Here is a 21,403-nt window from a genome sequence, read left to right on the forward strand (position 1 = left end):
GGAAGACTGGAATTGGAAACGGCGAATGAACAACGAATTGCATCAGCGACTGAGAGAACCAACAATCGTCCACACCGCGAAAACTGGGAGGCTACGGTGGGCGGGTCACGTCATCGGGATGTCGGATAGCAACCCGACTAAAATGGTTCTCGAGAGTCATCCGACCGGTACAAGAAGACATGGTCCGCAGCGAGCTAGGTGGGAGTTGAGGACGATGTGCGGACCCTACGCAGAGTGCGGAACTGGAGACACTCAGCCATGGACCGAGCAGAATGGAGACGACTCCTATGTACAGCAGAGGTCACTCAGGCCTTAGTCTGACCGATAAGGTAAAAAGTATTGACAAACACTGTGTACTCATCAGCGATTTTTCGGATACTTTCGAAAAATTGAAACAACAGCACTGTACTGGATGGAAATTAATTTATTTTCAGTATTTCTGCTTTCACTTTTCTGGACAATATCGTTGGAAATGGAGTTCCACCACTGTAACCTAAAACTATTAATTATTATTTCTCAACTATCAGCTACAACGAACACATGCAATAATCTTACTATGATTATACACAAGAAGTTAGAGAGAATGCATTAGTTTTCATCAGCCATCATCATCATCTTCGGTGAGATGGTATGGAATTCAAAAGGTAATCACCAATTAAGCTATCAAGCTGATTGTTTTCCAATACTTTAAAACCCAACTGACCTGGCAGATTTTGTTGGGCCTTTGTGATATTTTTTTGTTTCAATAGACGGCATAAATTTCAAACTGCAGAAATGGAAATTGATAAACCAATCTACATATTTAAATGAGTTGTTCGTATGCTACCGATATCGGTTTGACTGAGAGTACTGTTCAGAAACAGCTGCCTAAGAGAATTGATCGGTGAATGCTAGCTGCATGAAAAAGCCTTAAAATTAGCTACATGATTTGGTTTATGTCATTGCATGTCGCATTTTTTTCCCGATAGTAATCGTTAATTTTTATCACACATTTAACCATTGAGATTTCCCACCCTGTGTATATTTGTTCTTCAGTTTTCAAAAGAATATGATCAACTACGACGCTAACTTTTTTTTACAGAATTCACTCCTTTCCGCTCTATTCATAGCTTCGCTGATGAAAGATCTCGAAGCTAGTTGTTAGGGTTTTCCTATTTCTTATTCAGTTGAATTTTGGCACAAACATTCTTCAATGAAACGTAAAAACATTAAACTTACATGTTACAAACTACAGCAAATCAACAAATCCAACTAAAACTTGTAAAAAATGTATAACATAAAACAATTTTCAAAAAAATAATATGAATAACATCTCAGGAACAAAAAATTGCTCTAATGATCTTTGGCCATCGATTTCGATTATTCAGTTGCGGTTACGTATCAGTTCAGTGATGAGTTAACCTATGTTTTTTTTTCTATTAAGCCTAAAACAAAACGTTACCTTAACGAAGAAGAAAAAAATGAGTTTCATCGGGAGGAGTTCGACACTTTAGTGAGTATTTCTGTTGTCAACGAATCAATTCGCGTACAGTTGTTCGAAGAGTATGGGGGATTACTTAAACGTTTTATTTTGAGGCGGTACGGCCATTATTTCAACAGACGTTATTTTGTTTTTTTTGTGATGGTTCAACAGTGAGATCCAATTCCCTGAGTGATCGAGTTCTCCAGCACTATGTGGAACTCGTCCAGTGGTTCCAGTATTTGCCTCAGGAATGTCAGTAGACCCTTTTTGCGCAGGAAGCTCTGCTCTTCGTACATTTCGGTGGTTACCCGGGTGTACGCCATGGGGACCAGCATTCGGTGCAGGAGATGTTCCCTGAAAGTGAACGTTTTTATTTTGTATCAGAAATCCTAGGATTCTTCAAATTTGGTAATGTTTTACGAGGGATGCAGAGATTTGTTTGGGATTTCATTCGGAGAAGACTCAGAAGGTTATCAGGGAATTTCAGAGGAACTTCAGGTTATTTCTGATCTGATATTGTCTATTGAACTTTTAGAAGGCTTACTTGATATGATAGATTACAAATCTTAGTTTTGTATAATGTCCTTTCATTGCCGTTGCCGTTACACCCATAGAATTTAGTATCAAAACTCAAGAACAGTTAGGATGACCTAGGATATCCCGACTGATCTAATACTGTTTATTGAACTTATAGAAGACTTACTGGACATCTATTCGATGTCCACTGGAGTGGACTGGACTGGAGTCTATTCGATCTCGTCGACACGAACCACCAGCAGCAGTAGCTCTCTCTCTCAATTGGACCAGCGCAATCAGTCGGACATTGTCCCGTAGATGGGCTGCATCGAGCCCGAAACCGGTCGGCATTTAGGTAATTTTTTAATTATTGTGACGATTGTAAGAACCATAAGTGTCGTGTCTTATCTCGCGTCGCGTTTCGTGATTGTCGTGTTTGTTCTTACGTTAGCACTAAGTACACAAATTAAAAGCTTACTGGACATGATTGATTACAAATCATAGCTTTGAATAATGAAAGAAGTTATCGTTGCACCCATAGACTTCAGGCTCTAAACTCAGGAACAGTTTGGATGACCTAGGATATTTCAATTGATCTGATACTGTCTATTAAACTTTCAGAAGACTTACTTGATATGATAGATTTCAAATCATAGCTTTGTATAACGAAAGAAGTTACCGTTACACCTGTAGACTTCAGGATCTAAACTCAGGAACAGTTTGGATGACCTAGGATATCCCAACTGATCTGATACTATCTATTGAATATTCAGAAGACTTACTGAACATAATAGGTTACAAATCTTAGCTTTGTATAACGAAAGAAGTTACCGTTATACCCGTTGACTTTAGTAGCTAAGCTCAAGAACAGTTAGGATGACTTAGGATATCCCGACTGATCTAATAATGTTTATTGAACTTAGAGAAGGCTAATTGGTCATGATAGATTAGAAACCGTAACTTTGTAAAATGAAAGAAGTTACCGTTACACCCGTAGATTTTGGGATCTGAACTGAAGAACAGTTTGGATGACCTAGGATATCCCGACTGATCTGATACTGTCTATTCAACATTCAGAAGATTTACTGGACATGATAGACTACAAACCTTAGCTTTGTATAATGAAAAAATGTACCGTTACACCCTTAGACCTTAGTAACTGAACTCAAGAAAAGATTGGGATGACCTAGGATATTCAGAAAAAAAATCTGCATCATATGCTACCCTTTTTATACTGTTGAGCACCAGAACTACAGAAAAACGTAGAAAAAACTTTATGATAATGTATAGAAAAACTAGCTTCAAAGGGTTAAGAGACCCTTGTTAAAATGCCTAGGGAAATGCCTGGATAAAGCACTTGTTGGTTATGGGTTATGTGGGTTATCTGGTGGAATTTCTGAGGAGAAAATTGTACAGGTAATTCTTTGCAGAATTCCCGGAAGAATACCTGGAGTAATTTCTTCAGGAATTTCTGATTGAACATTTGGTAGTGTGGGATTCCTGTAGCCTCTATAGAACCCGTCGAAGGATTCCTATCAGTACTCCCAAAAAACACTTCGTGGAATGTCTACAGTAATTCTTGAATAAAGCCATGAATGGATTCCTAGGTAAATCCCTAGGAATATCTTTGGAGGGATCCCTGAAGAAATGCTCAGACGAATCTCTTGCGGAATTCTTCGGAAGATAGCAAAGTATAAGAGAAACTTCTGACAATCTGCACGATATTGTTTACAAAGGTGGAATAGGGTTGAAGTAATAATTTGATACTCTCAATTGGGATGTAAACAAAATGAACCAACCGAACCAAAGATCCAACTGTAATGCAGTTCTTAGCTTGGTGAATTACTGTGCCAAAGACGGTATGATTCTATTCTTTCCGGACTCTAAGTTATAGGGTTTTGAATATTTCTGACACTGGCGCCGCCTTGCGGACGAATCTCGAACTTAAATCACTGTTGCCAGATAGTTCTTCACCTGCCTGACACTTCTTGCTAGTGTCGAAATGAAAGGATTACGGATTTGAACTTGTTCGACACTATAGTTGTCACCTAGCGGATAAACTACGAACCATAATTCCTTTTGTCAGATAGTTCTTAACTTGATCAACAACTTTTTGGGTATTATGGAGGCGTTTCAATCTGAACAACTCTGCCTCAGATGGTATCATGCTATCTCATTAGAATTCTGGGATATAGAAATATGAACATTTTTGATACTTGCGCCACCTGCCAGACGAATATTGAACCAAGATCGCCGTTTCTAGATAGTTCTAAGATGGCATACTTCTGGTTCATAAGAGTTCCGAGATATGCGGGTGTTTAATTTTTTTTGACACTAGGCGCCACCTAGCGGATAAACCACGAAACATAGACCCAGAATTACCAGATAGTTCTTAGCTTGCTGAATGACTTTACCGAAGACTGCATCATTCTATCTTATCAGGGTTCAGATGTATAGAGGTTTGAACATTTTTTGCACTGGCGACACCTAGTGGACGAATTTTGAACCAGTTCTTGCCTGCTGAATAAATTTGCCCAAGAAACTATTCTTTTATCTCATCGGGATCATGAGGTATACGTTGTTCAAAGTATGTGGCCCATTTTTGGTACTCCAAGACAATCTGGAAAAACTCCGGAACCATGTGGACCAGATACCTATGTTCCAAGAATTTGTCGGGAAGTTGTGAAATTTTTACAAAAAAAATCGGACGAAAAACAAAAAGTAGCCTTTTTTCCGTAGGTGAAAAATGGATGTTGGCTGGATGAAGGTTAATAATACAGCGAGAGATCATGACTTACGCTTGTAGATAAGCAACACTTTGTAGAGTTCCTGAAGGATAATCCCGATTTAAACCTCTCTTTTGTTCGATACATACCGTATGCTAAGACAGATAAACAGCTGGAAACGTCCGTCCTTCCCGAGAGTTTGCTTCACATTGTTGATTTCATCCATCAGATGACAATAACATCGCCAGACTGCCGACAGCTCCTGCTTAGCTACCGGTGGAAGTGGTGTGGTCGATGCCTGTGGTGGAGACTCCGGACTCGATCCACTAGTCGGCGGTGAGTTACTAGCAGATCCTCCTCCGCGAACCATATCCACAGATTCTTCCACCAAACTGGCCTCGAACTGCTCCTTAACCCGTACGAAGTAATCCCAGAGGTAGAGATTTCGCCCGAACAGACGCTGCGAGCGGAAGCCGCAGAGGAACGCCTGCTCGAGGCATTTGACGAGGCCATTTTCGCCGCAGAGTAGATTTGTGAGCGAGCTGGCGTCCCGCTCGCGACTAGGTCGATAGTGCCACTTCACGATGGCGTTCACGCAATCGCCGAGCATGTGCTGGATGTCCGAGGGCCGAACCTCCGGTCGCTGTATGCTAGGACTTCGCGTCCGCGGTGGAGTTCGACAAGCTTCCACGAGCTCTTCGCTGTCGACGGTCCGTGGGACCAGCTGTCCTATCAGAAGCCTTTCAATGGAGCCATCGTCGATGCCTCGACCTAACCAACGACCGCAGGGGAATCTGAAAAATTTAGGATTGGGGTTAATCGACTTCAGTTCCCAATAGACGATGAACCGTTACTTGTAGGTATGTCCGGTGACTTCGTTTCTGATGACCACGTGTTCTACCAGCCATTTCGATGACATCCCAGTGTCGTCGTGACCGATCCGTAACGACGTTAAGATGCCTAGGGTTTTGTGCTGCAAACGATAGTGATAGTTAGCATTCGTTATACTAGCAGCATACGTATCGACCTTACATGAAACACAAATTCCAGCGAATGTCGCGGAACGTTGATCTGCTGCGTTTCGCCCAGCGTTCCAGATATGGCGATCCACACATTGGCCGAAGTGGTAGCAGCACTACCCTTCTTCGAAGGGAATATCACAACCCGATACGGCAGAATCGTCGTCGGATACGTATTGGTGAAGCAGAAGTAGTCCACCGCATTCAGCGTCAACAGGTGGTAGAGGAACTGTTCGACTTCGTCGTCACTTCGGACGAAGGCCGACCGTTTGTAGAGCTGCCGCAGGAGTGGAGTATCGGTAAGCAGCGAACGGAGATGCCGCGAAAGAAGTTTCTTCTCCAAGGCCAGCCGTACCCAGGCTCGGGCATATCCGATGTGAGTTTTGATGTCGGTCATGGCTTGGATATTCCTGGGGATTGTCGTATTGTTAGGAAAAGATACTTGGTAGTCGTTGAAATGCGACCTTACCTTATGTCGAATTCCAGAGATTCAGGTAGCGGTCGTAGCTGCTCAGGCCCCAAGCTTTTGCGATCCCGAGACTTGGAGCGACCTCGGGTGGGTGACGAGTGAAGTTCTGGTTCAATTGCTAGAGCCGATAGGTCTTTTGTGGAGAAAATGGTACTATTAGTATGGAAAGCCCTCACCGATTATGTTAGAACACACGGCAAAATAGACATCTACAAGTTAACACATTAGTAAATCATGCCAAGCACTACTGCATAGATTAGTCTCATCATTAGTTTGCGCGCGCAATCCCCTTGTTGGTGTTAGTCTTAACACAAATAGTAGTGTTATTCTGATCTTTTGAACAGTTGGTGGATGTTCCAGAAATGGAGCTTACCGTTGACGCTACCAGAACTGGAAACGCTGACATACCGGTTTCCCACCAAATTTGCAATGATATTCGGCAGAACAAAGTTACTCAGCCGACTAGCCGAGGTGGGGGACATTTCCGGCGAGGACAGCGAAATGGGTTCATTGCGGTTCGCGACCGTTGGAGCTTTCTTGAGGGTACGCTTCAGTCGAATTATACTGTTAAACTTGGTTTTACTAGTGGGATTGCTAGTTTTGGGACTACCACCGTTACTTGAATTATTGTTGCTGGGTGTTACAATGATGGGACTAATGGTAAGTTTCGTGGGTTTACCATTGCTTGCTAAGCTAGATTTGGTACTAGTGCAGCTAGCTACATCGAATGAAACATAAGAGGGAAAAGAAAGATAGTTTGCTAGAAATTATGAACATCGAACAGAAGCAACATATATTGGTAGAACACTGATCTCTAAAGCAGAAGAAAAGTAGATTTTTAGACATTAATACACGTACGTTCCCTCCGTTTTCTTAAACCCGTCCACGCCAAGGCTGCATGTGTTAGAAGATTCGTTGATCATTTACGATAGAAGCGTCTTTATATATGTACTCATTTTTATGCCACAATCCACCTCAACTTACCCGGTGATAGATAGTTGCTTCCTATCTGTTTGCCCTGAGTTTTATCCTTGCTGTCCAGGTACGCCGTCAGATGAGCCCACAGAGCCGACTTTCCCTGTTTGTTCACAACCCCATGGGACCAAACCTTCTCCATCAGGTCGCACAGCGAAGCGATCATCGTGTTCTCCTCCACTCCGGTCACCGAGGCCTCTCCACTGAGTCCCAGCTCGATCGCCTCCGTACCCATCTTCTCCAGCAGCATCCGTTTGGTTTTGCTTTTACAGTCCTGAAACATAGAACATTCATAACTTCATTCAGTACTCATCCACCGAACCTGTTCCAACCTTCAATAGCTTCTCCACAAACGCCCAGTTGGCTTGCGCCATCAGCGCCGGGCTGACCTCCGTCCCGGACAGGTTGGCCGAATTTCGGTTGGACTTGTTGCCGCCATCGTTTTCCTTGTTTCCACTTCCGCCAACGCCCCCGCCTTCCAGGGATATTTCCTTCACCTTCCACTTGGAACCACCACCGTTCTTGACCCTCCGCAGACTGCTACCCCTGTGTGGATCGGAAGAGAGACAATTTGATGGTGGCAAGGGACCCTTGTTTAGATCAAGTTCGTTGGCTTTTTTATAACAAACCGTAAAATTAGTTGAAATAACATAAAAAGAATAATTCAAACTCCCTCTCCATGCATATGGGACAGAACAAACCCATGTTTGTGTGAATGTGTGCGCTTGCATGTGTGCATATTTACAAGCGAATAAAACTCTTACCTGTTGTGTTTGTGTGGATGGTGATCGTTTCGGATAGCGGGCTGCCTGACTTTTCTTTAGGAACCAAAGCTGGACGAACAAAATGGAAGCGGGTTATCTCTACGTTTTTTTTTATATGATACGTTACATCGAGGGAAAGAGTATGTCTTAACAATGATTTGAAGGGGATCCCCCTATCATATCACCCCCTCCCCCTTTTATGCGAGCGGATCTAATTCTGGTTTGATCCATTATATCACCATATCATAATATGTAATTTCGACTGAAAAACAGCATGCTATTGTCGCTGTTAGTGATACATTAGTCTTTACACGTAATTTCGGACCTGAACAGGCCAACTGGTCATCCGGTGGCCTCAGAAGATTCTGAGGACCTTGGAATATCCGATAGAAATGATATTATTTTTTATTCCCAACGAATTCCATCATGCGTTACCTCAAATTTCGCACAATTTCGTGCGTAATGCAGCAGAACCAAGAAAATTGATTTTCATCGATTCGGTGACCACAGAACAGGTTCTGGGGACCTTGGAGTCTCCGGTAGATACGGCCTTTCTCTCGATTCTAAAAGAACTTCATAATGCGACACCTCCAAATTCGAACTATTGCGTGCATAATCCAGTAGAACCAAGAAAACTGGCTTTGATCGATTTTGGCCACCTGGTGGTCACAAAACAGGTTCTGGGGACCTTGGAGTATTCGGTAAAAACATATTTAGATTTTAAACGAGTTCCATCATGGAATTTTGAACGACTATTTCTAGTTGGAATCATCTTAAGAGGCTACAATCATATTCTAAAACGAATTGCATCATATCTATCTAATTCCGTTTGTCCAGATTTCGTCTAAAATCGATGGTGCTCTATACACGGGCTTAATGGTCTAGTAGCTACCGCTTCTGATTCATATGCAGAAGGTCCTGGGTTCAATCCCTGGCCTGTCTCTTCCTCCTACTTTGTATCATTGTTTATACTTTCTCTCTCCTCTCTACAAATACAACTCATGTATATTTACATGTTCATAGCCATCGCTAGAACAGAAACGGGTTGAAAAAGCCGTTTTCCTTGCTTCCAAACTTTCACAGCAAAGTGTCTCAATCCTATTAGATAACGCCTGCAAGTTATGCAATCAAGCGAACTGTGTCGCACATCTTCAGAATAATAAAAACAAACAATTCTATCACCTTACCCTGGTATCGACGCACCAATGTGTGAACCTTCTGCCAAACAAGTCCCACCAACACTCCGACATCCGCATGAATTTGTTATGACGCAGAGGTATATTCGGTCAGATGTGGATACAAACGATTGCAATCATCGCTTCCTTACCCTTCCCCACATTGACCGGCAGCCTGACGCAGCAGGCGCCATTGTCACCTAAAAATAGAAGATCATCAATGCTCATACACTGAAGATGTCTGCTAGTCCCACGGTAAAGGCTAGGTATGCTGCGCAATTCAGATCCCAATGTGATCCACTAGCCTCTGCCCAGCAACTCCTATCCCTACCTCCAAGTGGTACCGGCCGGAAACTATGAGCAACCTTAGGGAAGATCCGGTAACCAACCCCGGTGGGAACTATGGTTGTAGGCTGACAGGGATGGGGGTGGGGTTTGCTTCGGCAAACCTGAGCGGCTGTTCTTCAGTAGGAGCGGCTCACAACAGCGTCTGATCCCCATGTTAGGGGCCGGTGATATACGTCCGAGTGCCAGAGAAGGACTCTAAGCTTAACTGTGCACTATGGTCCTCAGGAAAGTAGGGGATTGGTGTCAGGCCCTACGAGACAGCCGTAAAAAACCATTGTAACGGAAAATCAGCAACAGAATAATACGAACCGAGATCAACGGCAACGACCCCAGCGAACAAAAAGGACTTGCGATTGGAAACTCGGTACGTGGAACTGCCGATCTCTCAACTTCATTGGGAGCACCCGCATACTCGCCGATATACTGAAGGACCGTGGGTTCGGCATCGTAGCGCTGCAGGAGGTGTGTTGGGCAGGATCCATGGTGCGAACGTTTAGAGGTAATCATACCATCTACCAGAGCTGCGGCAACACACGCGAGCTGGGAACAGCTTCCATCGTGATGGGTGATAGCAGAGGCGAGTGATCGGTTGGTGGCCGATCGACGAAAGAATGTGCAGGTTGAGGATCAAGGGCTGATTCTTTAACTTCAGCATAATAAACGTGCACAGCCCACACTCCGGAAGTACTGATGATGACAAGTAGACATTTTACGCGCAGCTCGAACGCGAGTACGATCGCTGCCCAAGTCACGACGTCAAGATCATCATAGGATATTTGAACGCTCAGGTAGGCCAGAAGGAGGAATTCAGACCGACGATTGGAAAGTTCTGCGCCCACCTGCAGACGAACGAAAACGGCCTACTACTCATTGATTTCGCCGCCTCCAAAAATATGACCATACGTAGCACCTTTTTCCAACACAGCCTTCCTTATCGTTACACCTGGAGATAACCACAGCAGACGGAATCTTAAATCGACCACGTTCTGATTGATGGACGGCACTTCTCCGACATTATCGACGTCAGGACCTATCGTGGTGCTAATATCAACTCTGATCACTACCTGGTGATGGTTAAACTGCGCCCAAAACTCTCCGTTATTAACAATGTACAGTACCGGCGGCCGCCCCGGTACGATCTAGAGCGACTGAAGCAACCGGATGTCGCCACCGATACGCGCAGAATCTCGAGGCAGCGTTGCCGGACGAGGGTGTGCTCGATGTGGCCCCTCTAGGAGACTGCTGGAGCACAGTCAAAGCAGCCATCAACAACGCAGCCGAGAGCACTATCGGGTACGTGGAACGGAGTCGACGAAACGATTGGTTCGACGATGAGTGCAGAGCGGTTCTGGAGGAGAAGGATGCAGCGCGAGCGGTAATGCTGCAGCATGGAACCCGACAGAATGTTGAGCGATACAGACAGAAGCGGAAGCAGCAGACCCGTCTCTTTCGGGAGAAAAAGCGCCGCCTGGAAGAGGCGGAGTGCGAGGAAATGGAACTGCTGTGCCGTTCACAAGAAACACGCAAGTTTTTCCAGAAACTCAACGCGTCCCGCAAAGGCTACGTGCCGCAAGCCGAAATCTGCAGGGATAAGGACGGGAGCCTCCTGACGGACAAACGTGAGGTGATCGAAAGGTGGAAGCAGCACTTCGACGAGCACCTGAATGGCGAAGAGAATATAGGCACGGAGGACCAAGGCAGCGGAGGAAATGACTATGTTGGTGCAGCAGAGGACGGGAACGAACCAATTCCCACGCTGAGGGAAGTTAAGGATGCCATCCACCAGCTCAAAAACAACAAAGCGGCTGGTAAGGATGGGTTCCGGGTCATTTGGCCGAATGCCGTTTGGCCGAACGCCATTTGGCCGAAAGGGTCATTTGGCCGAATGCCGTTTGATCGAAAAATGAATGATGAAGTCAAGTGACCATACCACTGTTCCCCGTCTCAGTATACCTCGAAAGAACAGCTTATGATTCAAAGAAGGAAAATATATTGGCAGTTTCAACGCCAACTAATCACTGAATATTAAAACTAGAAAGAATAGCCTATGATTAAAAGAAGGAAATACTTCTGATAATCATATTGGCAGTACGAATGTCAAAAATTTCCTCTGAATTCTTTTGATCATGATTCGGCCAAACGACCCTTTCGGCCAGATGGCATTCGGCCAAATGGCGTTCGGCCAAACGGCATTCGGCCGAACGGCATTGGGCCAAATGGCCGGCTACCGTAAGGATGGTATCGCAGCTGAACTCATCAAGATGGGCCCAGAAAAGTTGGCCACCTGTCTGCATCGGCTGATAGTCAGGGTCTGGGAAACCGAACAGCTACCGGAGGAGTGGAAGGAAGGGGTAATCTGCCCCATTCACAGGAAAGGCGACCATTTGGAATGTGAGAACTTCAGGGTGATCACTACTTTGAATGCTGCCTACAAAGTGCTATCCCAGATCATCTTCCGTCGTCTGTCACCTTAAACAAATGAGTTCGTGGGAAGTTATTAAGTCGGCTTCATCGACGGCCGGTCGACAACGGACCAGATCTTTACCGTACGGAAAATCCTCCAGAAATGCCGTGAATACCAGGTCCCAACGCATCACCTGTTCATCGACTTCAAAGCGGCATTCGACAGTATCGACCGCGCAGAGCTATGGAGAATCATGGACGAAAACGGCTTTCCTGGGAAGCTGACTAGACTGATTAAAGCAACGATGGACGGTGTGCAAAACTGCGTAAGGGTTTCAGGTGAACTATCCAGTTCATTCGAATTTCGCTGGGGACTGCGACAAGGTGATGGACTCTCATGCCTACACTTCAACATCGCTCTGGAAGGTGTGATCAACAGCCGGGGAACGATTTTCACAAAACCCGGTCAATTTGTGTGCTTTGCGAGTGACATGGACATTATTGACAGAACATTTGGAACGGTGACAGAGCTGTACACCCGTCTGAAACGCGAAGCAGCAAAGGTCGGAGGTGGTGGAGGAATTCGTCTATCTCTGATGCTTACTTTCGGCTGAAATACGAAGGCGCATCATCAGCGGAAGTCGTGCCTATGTGAACCATGTATAAAACCGGCGGTCCACTACGAACACGAGACATGGACCATGCTCGAGAAGGACCTGCCACGGTGCTTCCTCCTCTCCTCTCCTCTTCTTGGCGTAACGTCCTCACTGGGACAAAGCCTGCTTCTCAGCTCAGTGTTCTATGAGCACTTCCACAGTTATTAACTGAGAGCTTCCTCTGCCAATGACCATTTTACATCTGTATATCGTGTGGCAGGCACGAAGATACTCTATGCCCAAGGAAGTCAAGGAAATTTCCATTACGAAAAGATCCTGGACCGACCGGGAATCGAACCCGTCACCCTCAGCATGGTCATGCTGAATACCCGTGCGTTTACCGCCTCGGCTATATGGGCCCTTCATTTACCGTTATTATCAATTATCAAATCAATCAATATTATGGGTGCTTCATTTACCGTTATTATCAAAAAAAAAAATATACCATCAAAACCTGAAACGCCATTCTTTTTCTTCATCATTCCTACACCTCTGGACACATTTTTAAAAAAATTGTTAGACGAAATTTTGAGTTACGCCCTTTTAAAGGGCCTAACTCCTAAAAAATCAAGGTTTCTATAGAAAAACATCATATTTCATAACAGAAGCATGTTTCTGCCATCAAAATTTGAAACGCCATTCTCTTTCTTTATCATTTCTACACCTCTGGACAAATTTTGAAAATAATCGTTAGACGAATTTTTGAGTTACGCCCTTTTAAAGGGCCTAACCCCTAAAAAATGAGGGTTTCTATAGAAAAACATCATATTTCATAACAGATGCATGCTTTTGCCAACAAAATTTGAAACGCTATCTCTTTCTTTATCATTCCTACACCTCTGGATAAATTTTTAAAATAATCGTTGGACGAAATTTTGAGTTACGCCCTTTTAAAGGGCCTTACCCCTAAAAAATAGGGGTTTTTATAGAATACCATCATATTTCATAACAGAAGCATGCTTCTGCCATCAAAACTTGAAATACCATGCTCCTTCTTTATCATTCCTACACTTCTGAACAAATTTTCAAAATAATCGTTAGACGAAATTCTGAGTTACGCCCTTTTAAAGGGCCAAACCCCTAAAAATCGGGGTTTTTATAGAAAATCATCATATTTCATAACAAAAGTATGCCTTGCAGTCTCAAATAATAAAACGCATTATTAATAATGCTACAATTTGATACTATGCGCTTATATTGGCTATTTGTATTGATGTTTGTATACAAATTGGCCATTACGCTAATATAAGGGAAGTATTTTCAAACATGTAGGAACCAATCATGTTTGTATGAATTGCCATTCATAGCGTGGGACGTGAGTTTTTTGTATTGCTTTTTTAAAGACAAAACAAGCGATGGCATGTGCCTATCTCATTCGTTAGATTTATTGGTGAATGCTGTTTTCAATTAATAAACATACAAAACTAAGGATTGAGATGATAAATTGTAATGATAGTTCTATATTTAACTGCTAAACTACGTTACCGAAGAATAAACGTGATTGAATGAAACTAAGTTTTATAATAATTCTACTATAAGTACTTATGACCTTCAAATGGGCGTAACTGGAGAATTTGACCAACATTATTTTTGAAATTCAGTTTATGGGTGTGCATTAACTATATAAATGAAAAAGTAAATGAACTGTCGTTTATGTTTTTCATTGTATATTGTTCTGGCTATAATAGTAAATGAAGCCAACAACGTCCGTATCCTACAGGTTAAAGAATACTTCCCTTATACTGGCGTTGTGGCTAATTTTTATACACAATGCATTCAATATTAGTGCATAGTATCAGATTGTAGCATTATTAATGATACTGATCATTACTTTGGACTTTGAAGCATACTTCTGTTATGACATATGATATGGTATTCTATAGAAACCCCTATTTTTTTAGGGGTAAGGCCCTGTAAAAGGGCGTAACTCAAAATTTCGTCCAACGATTATTTTAAAAATTTATCCAGAGGTGTAGGAATGATAAAGAAAGAGAATGGCGTTTCAAATTTTGTTGGCAGAAACATGCTTCTGTTATGAAATATGTTTTTCTATAGAAACCCTCATTTTTTAGGGGTTAGGCCCTTTAAAAGGGCCTAACTCAAAAATTCGCCTAACGATTATTTTCAAAATTTGTCCAAAGGTGTAGAAATGATAAAGAAAGAGAAAGGCGTTTCAAATTTTGATGGCAGAAACATACTTCTGTTATGAAATATGATGTTTTTCTATAGAAAACCTGATTTTTTAGGGGTTAGGCCCTTTAAAAGGGCGTAACTCAAAATTTCGTCTAACGATTTTTTTTAAAAATTTGTCCAGAGGTGTAGGAATGATGAAGAAAGAGAATGGCGTTTCAGGTTTTGATGGTATATTTTTTTTGATAATAACGGTAAATGAAGCACCGTGCCTGCAAGCATTCGGAGTTTTTGAGTGACGCGTGTTAAGGGCGATTTTCGGCGGTGTGCAGGAGAATGCTGTTTGGTAGAGAAGTATAAACCACGAGCTCGCTGCACTTTATGGCGAACCCAGCACCCAAACGGTCGCTAAAGCTGGAAGGATATGGTAGGCAGGGCATGTTGCAAGAATACCGAACGAAAAACCCTGCAAAGTTGGTGTTTGCGACTGATTCGGTTGGTACAAGGAGGCGTGGAGCGCAGAGAGAACGATGAGCGGACCAGGTGGAGCGTGACTTCGCGAGCATTGGGCGCGACCGAGGATGGAGACCGGCAGCCACGAGACATGTATTATAAAGACATATTGTTGCTTTAGTTTTATCTTAAATTTGATGTAATACTAAATAAATCAAATTAAAACTCTCAAATCCGTGATGAAATTTGTACTTGACCAATAAATATTAATTAGAGACGGTTGTCGGTTGATCTTGAACTTTTGGCAAACTGTTTCGGATAACAGCAACAGCAAAATAATCTGAAATCATTTCGTTCCCGGAAGTCACACCTTCGTGAAGTCCTTAAGAGTGACGACTAACAATTTACTTGATCATGCCCAATACATTTCAATGAATACCGCTCGTTGAATATATTCCATTTTGTTTCGTCCAGCTTTTTGGCTCCTATTTAACTTTTAGCTAGAGGAATTAACATAACAAATGCAAACAGTTTTAAATGGTAAAAAAATATATATTTCTAAAATTGATATTAAAAGCATGCTAAATAATATATAAAAAATCTACTTTCGCTAACACTAACTAAAATATACGATTAAACGAATGTACCTAAATACACGTCATTGTTCACTATGTGAGCAATATCTCGGCAGATCTGTTTGTATCTATCGGTTCGAATAAATTTTACAGTTGAAAACGAACTACTAGCGTGTCAATGTTAACTTAAAACTTTTTTTTCATTAATTTAGATAATTTAGCGTGAGTTGTGCGGCTTTATAGTTGCAAAAGTGATTCAAGCATTCGATTCTATAGTCATTGCTTCTACTTTTCCGGTATGGTGAGTACATACGCGCGAGTAGGACACGCTCGACTTGCCTTCCAATTGACTTGTGGTGTTGGTGTTCACGATTTTTCGAGCCAGGTGTTTTGTTAATCGTTTTAGTTTTAGAACGCCTTGTTTTCAATCATTGACTATATGGACATCGCTGTGGGTTTTGATATTAGTTCTGTACATTTTAACTCGTTCGCGCGAAGCACTGGAAGCACGTGATATATTGGACTTGCATGTTTGAATTATTCTATGACATAGACAAACGTGGAAACAGAGGAGGTACGTTCATGCAGTCATGCGTTTTGTGTTTCTTGATAAAAGGATTTGTTTTCGCGACGCATCCCATGATATCTACGGACTGCATCGAAAATAATCTGTATAACTAGATGCATCATGTAGAAAATAAACTAAAACATAAATGTTGAGAGTATATCACAATCTACATTTTCGATAATTTCGAGTAAATTTTCAATTTTTATGTGTGTTTTGAATGTAATTCAATATAATTAAACTACAATAGTAAAATGGCTTGTCTGTTCGGCTCTAAATTTCAAAACACGGTGTTCACATGAGCATATGTGCGTATGCGTATAGTGTATGCGAGCCTCGTTATTCAGACTTTCGTTTTTAACTACGACAATGGGTGCAGCTGAAAAAAAGGTTGTCGGTATTGGAAGCACTCTCTGAGAAACATTTTGGTTGTAATCTATAGATTCATTTTACAGCTTATTGTCGATGTAGTCCGTAGTTTAAATTTATAATTGACTATTTTGATCACTTCTTCGGGAGTTTTTTAGCCCAATGAGCCAAGCAAGTTGATCATCATTCATTGTCGTTTGCTTTTGTGGCACTTACTGTTCATTCTGGTGAAGTGTACATACCCGTATCTACGTAGTTTGCCGAGGCGAAAAAAATATCCTCACGGTTCGATGTTTTGCCGGTCGACGATTCCCGTTGAACCATAACCAATTTGAACACAATACCATTCCGATAAATCCAAAAAGAAAACATATACATACACAAACACCCAAAAAAGCGAAACTGAAATCAACGTACCTGACTCATCGGGGAAAGGGAGCAACACTATTTGGGGAAGTCCGAATCGTAGTGGTACGGAACCTAATTCTTGAAGTTTCTTCGATAAGTGGCAACAGAACTAAGCACTGTCTCACTTCTACGACTCACTAAATGTTTGAAACATAATCACAGCATTAAACATGTAACTTACGGACATAACATTGCTAAATTCTTATCACAATCAAACTAAAACTCTAAAAACTGTACATAATGATTCATGATCGAATCTACCAACGGACTATCCTACTAAAATTTTGCGTATCGTATACTACTGGAAACATGCGGCACTAGAACTTCGTCCATGTTTCATTCGGAACTTCTATGCCCGGTGTTCCCTTTCCTCGACGAAACCGGTCACTCGGAACACTATCACGAACGAACCAGGACGAAACAAATCCCACTATTCAGGCAAGCGAAGCCAACCATGCCAATTGCCGAATGCAATGCAATGCAAGAGGTGTAGGTGAATGCGGCGCATGTTCAAAGCCATAGCCTAGCCTCGCTTGTCAACACACTCAACAAAGCCATTTCCGTACCTGGAAGCGCACTCCTGATTGAGCACGCCCTTCTCCAGCAGCGGAAAGCTCCTGTAGTACGGCGGTCGCTTGTCCAGGATCTCACTCGGCGGAGCCACCTCCATGTCCACGCTGGCCAGTCGCTTGTCCAACTGCTTCTGCGTTTCCCTGGCCAAAATGCACGGTTCGTAGTTGGCCGTACGGATCATGCTTTCGCCTCCGTAGCGTTTCCTGCGAGATAGTAAAAAGGATCGTTCGTAGTCAAGTTCCGTAAACACCGTAGTCCCTCAGCCTTACCTTAGAATTTTGATGCGATTGTCGAACAGCTTCAGATTGTACTCCACGTCACCGTTTAGGCTGTCCAGCAGGGAACCGTCGTCGCCCCACGACAGCATGATCTTGTTGTCGATCAGCGTAACGAACATCTGGCTCTCGAGGAACTGGGACAGAAATGGCCGATGGTGCTGTGGTTGGTCGGACAGGAACGACGCCTTGTCGAAGTTGTGTAGAGATTCACGATTGCTCAGCCAGTCGTCTCGGTCCTGGAAGAGCGGGCGAAAGGTGAAGGAGTGGAAATTTAACTGATTAGTATTGTTGTTTTCGTATGAATTTATCCCGTTTCAAGAAGCTCAAGCATATCTATTAGGTTGTCCCAAAATTGCTCATGGTCAAAAAGCTTGGGGGCTCACCCTGCAAATGATAGCTAAGGGTGTTAGAAACAAACTTTTGTATGACGGCAACTTTCAGAAATGACGTTTAGAGGTCGCCCCAGCGAGATTTTTGAAAAATGGCCATTTTTCGCAATAAATTTCATACAAATATTTTTTACCGTAAAAAAATTGGCAATACCCACTATTTTTATATTTTTTACAGCTTGATATGGATCCAAACTTCTTGGAAAAAATGATTAACGACATGTTTTGCAGGTAACTTTTTGATACTGAATTTTTGAATTTACTAAAATTTGTCATTTTTTTATGTACTATGCATTTTACCCATCATAAAAAGTATCTAAACCTAAAGCTAATTTTAAACAATTTCCATATAAAGATAGGAAATTTTATAAGGAAAAACTTTGCCGAAGACAGCATGGCGTTTTTTCTATCCGTTTTAGAGTTATTCACGATTTACTATTTGGTGAAATTTGAATTTTAAGGTATTTTTCTAAAAATGTCACATAAGAACTTCTTAAAAAGACATACAAAGTGAAATATCACGTATGCTCAACAAGTTTTTGTCTTGATTGTGTTATGGAATTATGGTGACAGCATTAATTGATTTTTATTTTTTGTTATTCAATCCCTTCATATAGAAATTTACTAGCAAAGATTTCTTAAAAAGCTAGCTCTCTTGACAAGCTTTGTATTGCCTATTGATTTTTTAAAGATATTCTCCACAAAATGTTGAGCCATATTTTCGCGTTTAACTTACTTTCCTGTCGATATTCTCAATTATTTTTCTACACGAAGACGTATGAATCCTGGACCAGTGAAACAGCCCTGGAAACAGTGGCAAAGTGAATAAAGGCGAATACGTTGATCCATACCAAGTTCAAATCGCGATTACGAACATCTTACGTAAGAATACCAATTTTTAGATACTATCCCAAGTAACCACGAAGCCGTATATAAGTGCATCAATTTTTCTATATATTTATATTTAAAATTGTGAATATCATGCTGCATTACTTTAAACACCCCATTGAAGCAATATTAAAGTCGAAAAGGGCCCCACTAAAATCAAATTAATGCCACATATTGCAGCACGTTGACAGCCATTACTAAAGTAACATACATGCATGTGCCGTACATTTGCATTTACACATGCTAAATACGTGCAACACGAAAAACCAAAACAAAAATCTATTTTTAGCACCGCTTCATTATCGACGGTACTAATGCTTCCACACATGAATGTTTTAACGATTTTTTTTTGCCGCCGGGTCGGGAGTCGAACCAGAATTGTTGAAGACCGCTAGATGAGTTCCATACGCCCTGGTACCTTGGATCGTTTCTGCTGCAGTGTTAACAACAGATATTTCATTAACTAAAAGGAGACTGTTCTTCTGTCTCAATCATTGCAGTAGAGGGCGACAATGTCATATGTAATAGAATCCCTGTAATCATATTCTGATAATCACTGATAAATACATACGGTAATGCATTTTAGAATATATTTAATCAATATAAATAAGAAAATTAAAACACCCTTCGCACACTGCTCACATGCTAATTGTGGTTTCCATCATCATTAGCATGTGATAACCAGCCAACAGAAAAGAGAAAAGGTAATCTTTAAAAAGGTTTTGCTGAAGAAAGCCGTCGATCGGTGGTTCAAGCGGGGATTAAGTTGGTCGGGAGTCGAACAAGAAGTGTTGATGACCGCTAGAGTAAAGTTTTTCACTCTTCTTGATTACATTTGTTTACCATAAGAGTCAAGCTTTTACAATTGTATTGTTAGAGCAAACTTTGCTAGTTTCTACATTGCATTTATTCAGTTTTTGCAGTGTTGAATTATTGAACTATCGTATATCAGTTTTTAATACACCCTAATGTAAAGAAAAATGTAATGCATCATTGCATTGATAATGGCGATCTGAAGGATTATTGCATGACAAGTGTGGAATTACTGCATTTCGCATTTCAAAGGTTGATATTCAGTCTAGTTCGTGCAATGATATAATGCTTGTGGTTACTTGGGTAAGTTCCAATTCAAGACATTCTAAAAATCAGAGCATATCTTTTTTTACATTTACTGACTATAGAACTATCTTATCAACACCGAAAATAAGATACACCGAGGCAACTTGAAACGGGTGGGATGAGATGAACCAGTGAGTTAACGTAATGTTATCCAAGGTTAGAACAATTTGATCACCATAACACATCCACGGCATACAAAAAGACAAGGTTTGCTATTATTGGTAAACAACAGTTTTGGGCGTAAACAAGTGACGTCATTTTTATCATCCTATATGTTGATCAAAATGATAGGGACTACTAGAACGTTTTATTGATGTATTTGAACGATTTGAACAACATCATTGAAAAACAAAATCGGCATGTTTTGCGGAATGTATCACCTTTTAAATGATATAGAAAATGTGCCGTGCGTTTGATTGTGTATTATGCTCGTATCGAGGGGCGAATCACTAGCGCATTTTCGATTCAGCCTTGCGTATTGACATACGCATTGGCGCATTTTGTTACGCATTATTGTATTAAGGTACGCATTTCTAAAATTGAACAACACCTGTCAAAATTTTACAGCATGCACTTTTCAACGCATTGATAAAATTGTTCGTATTTTTATACGCAATGACAAAAAAACTTGCATTTTTCTACGCATTGATAGAAAACACGCATTTTTATGCGCATTGGTGGAATGCTCGCATTTTTATACGCATTGATAAATAACACGCATTTTTCTACGCATTGGCGTATTTTTCAACAAATTATGTATTAAAACTCCAAAAATTCGTCATGCATTCCTGTGCATTTTTCAACGCATTGGATATTTTGGCGCATTTTTCAACGCATTACATTTTCAAATGCATTTTTCAACGCATTGGAGCATTTTGTAACGCACTTTCATCAAAACGTATTTTCGATTCAGTTGTTTTGGAAGTGATCCGCCCCTCGGCTCGTATAAACCATTGTCAGTACATCACCGTTAAAAATGCCATGGCCTACTGAGGCATCTCAAAATGGTACCTAATGATAAAGTTTATTGCTAGTAGGTACCTTTCTATATCAAGAAAATGGTTTTGTCAACTAATAAATTATGCCACCATAATTCCTAAACACAATCAAGACAAAAACTTGTTGAGCATACGTAATTTTTTA

General features: G+C 41.6%; 1 protein-coding gene across 3 annotated transcripts in view; it reads right to left on the reverse strand.

The window, feature by feature from the left end:
- Positions 1–406: 406 nt before the first annotated feature.
- The window catches only part of LOC109399088 (DENN domain-containing protein 5A), a 128,233-nt gene continuing 107,236 nt past the window's right edge, over positions 407–21,403 (reverse strand). Inside the window, exons 4-13 of one of the 3 annotated variants that reach the window (XM_062855811.1) lie at positions 17,856–18,100; positions 17,580–17,789; positions 7,500–7,713; positions 7,177–7,441; positions 6,566–6,910; positions 6,193–6,325; positions 5,737–6,133; positions 5,559–5,677; positions 4,854–5,498; positions 407–1,816 (exon numbers count right to left, since the gene is read on the reverse strand). In XM_062855811.1, coding sequence (XP_062711795.1) covers positions 1,627–1,816; positions 4,854–5,498; positions 5,559–5,677; positions 5,737–6,133; positions 6,193–6,325; positions 6,566–6,910; positions 7,177–7,441; positions 7,500–7,713; positions 17,580–17,789; positions 17,856–18,100 — 2,763 coding nt within the window. In that variant the 3' untranslated portion in view covers positions 407–1,626. Of the gene's footprint in view, positions 1,817–4,853; positions 5,499–5,558; positions 5,678–5,736; positions 6,134–6,192; positions 6,326–6,565; positions 6,911–7,050; positions 7,087–7,176; positions 7,442–7,499; positions 7,714–17,579; positions 17,790–17,855; positions 18,101–21,403 lie in introns of all 3 variants that reach the window. The other 2 variants (XM_062855812.1, XM_062855813.1) reach the window with 2 other exon arrangements.

The sequence above is a fragment of the Aedes albopictus genome, chromosome 3 (genome assembly GCF_035046485.1).
Source record: "Aedes albopictus strain Foshan chromosome 3, AalbF5, whole genome shotgun sequence".
Classification (NCBI taxonomy): Eukaryota; Metazoa; Arthropoda; class Insecta; order Diptera; family Culicidae; genus Aedes; species Aedes albopictus.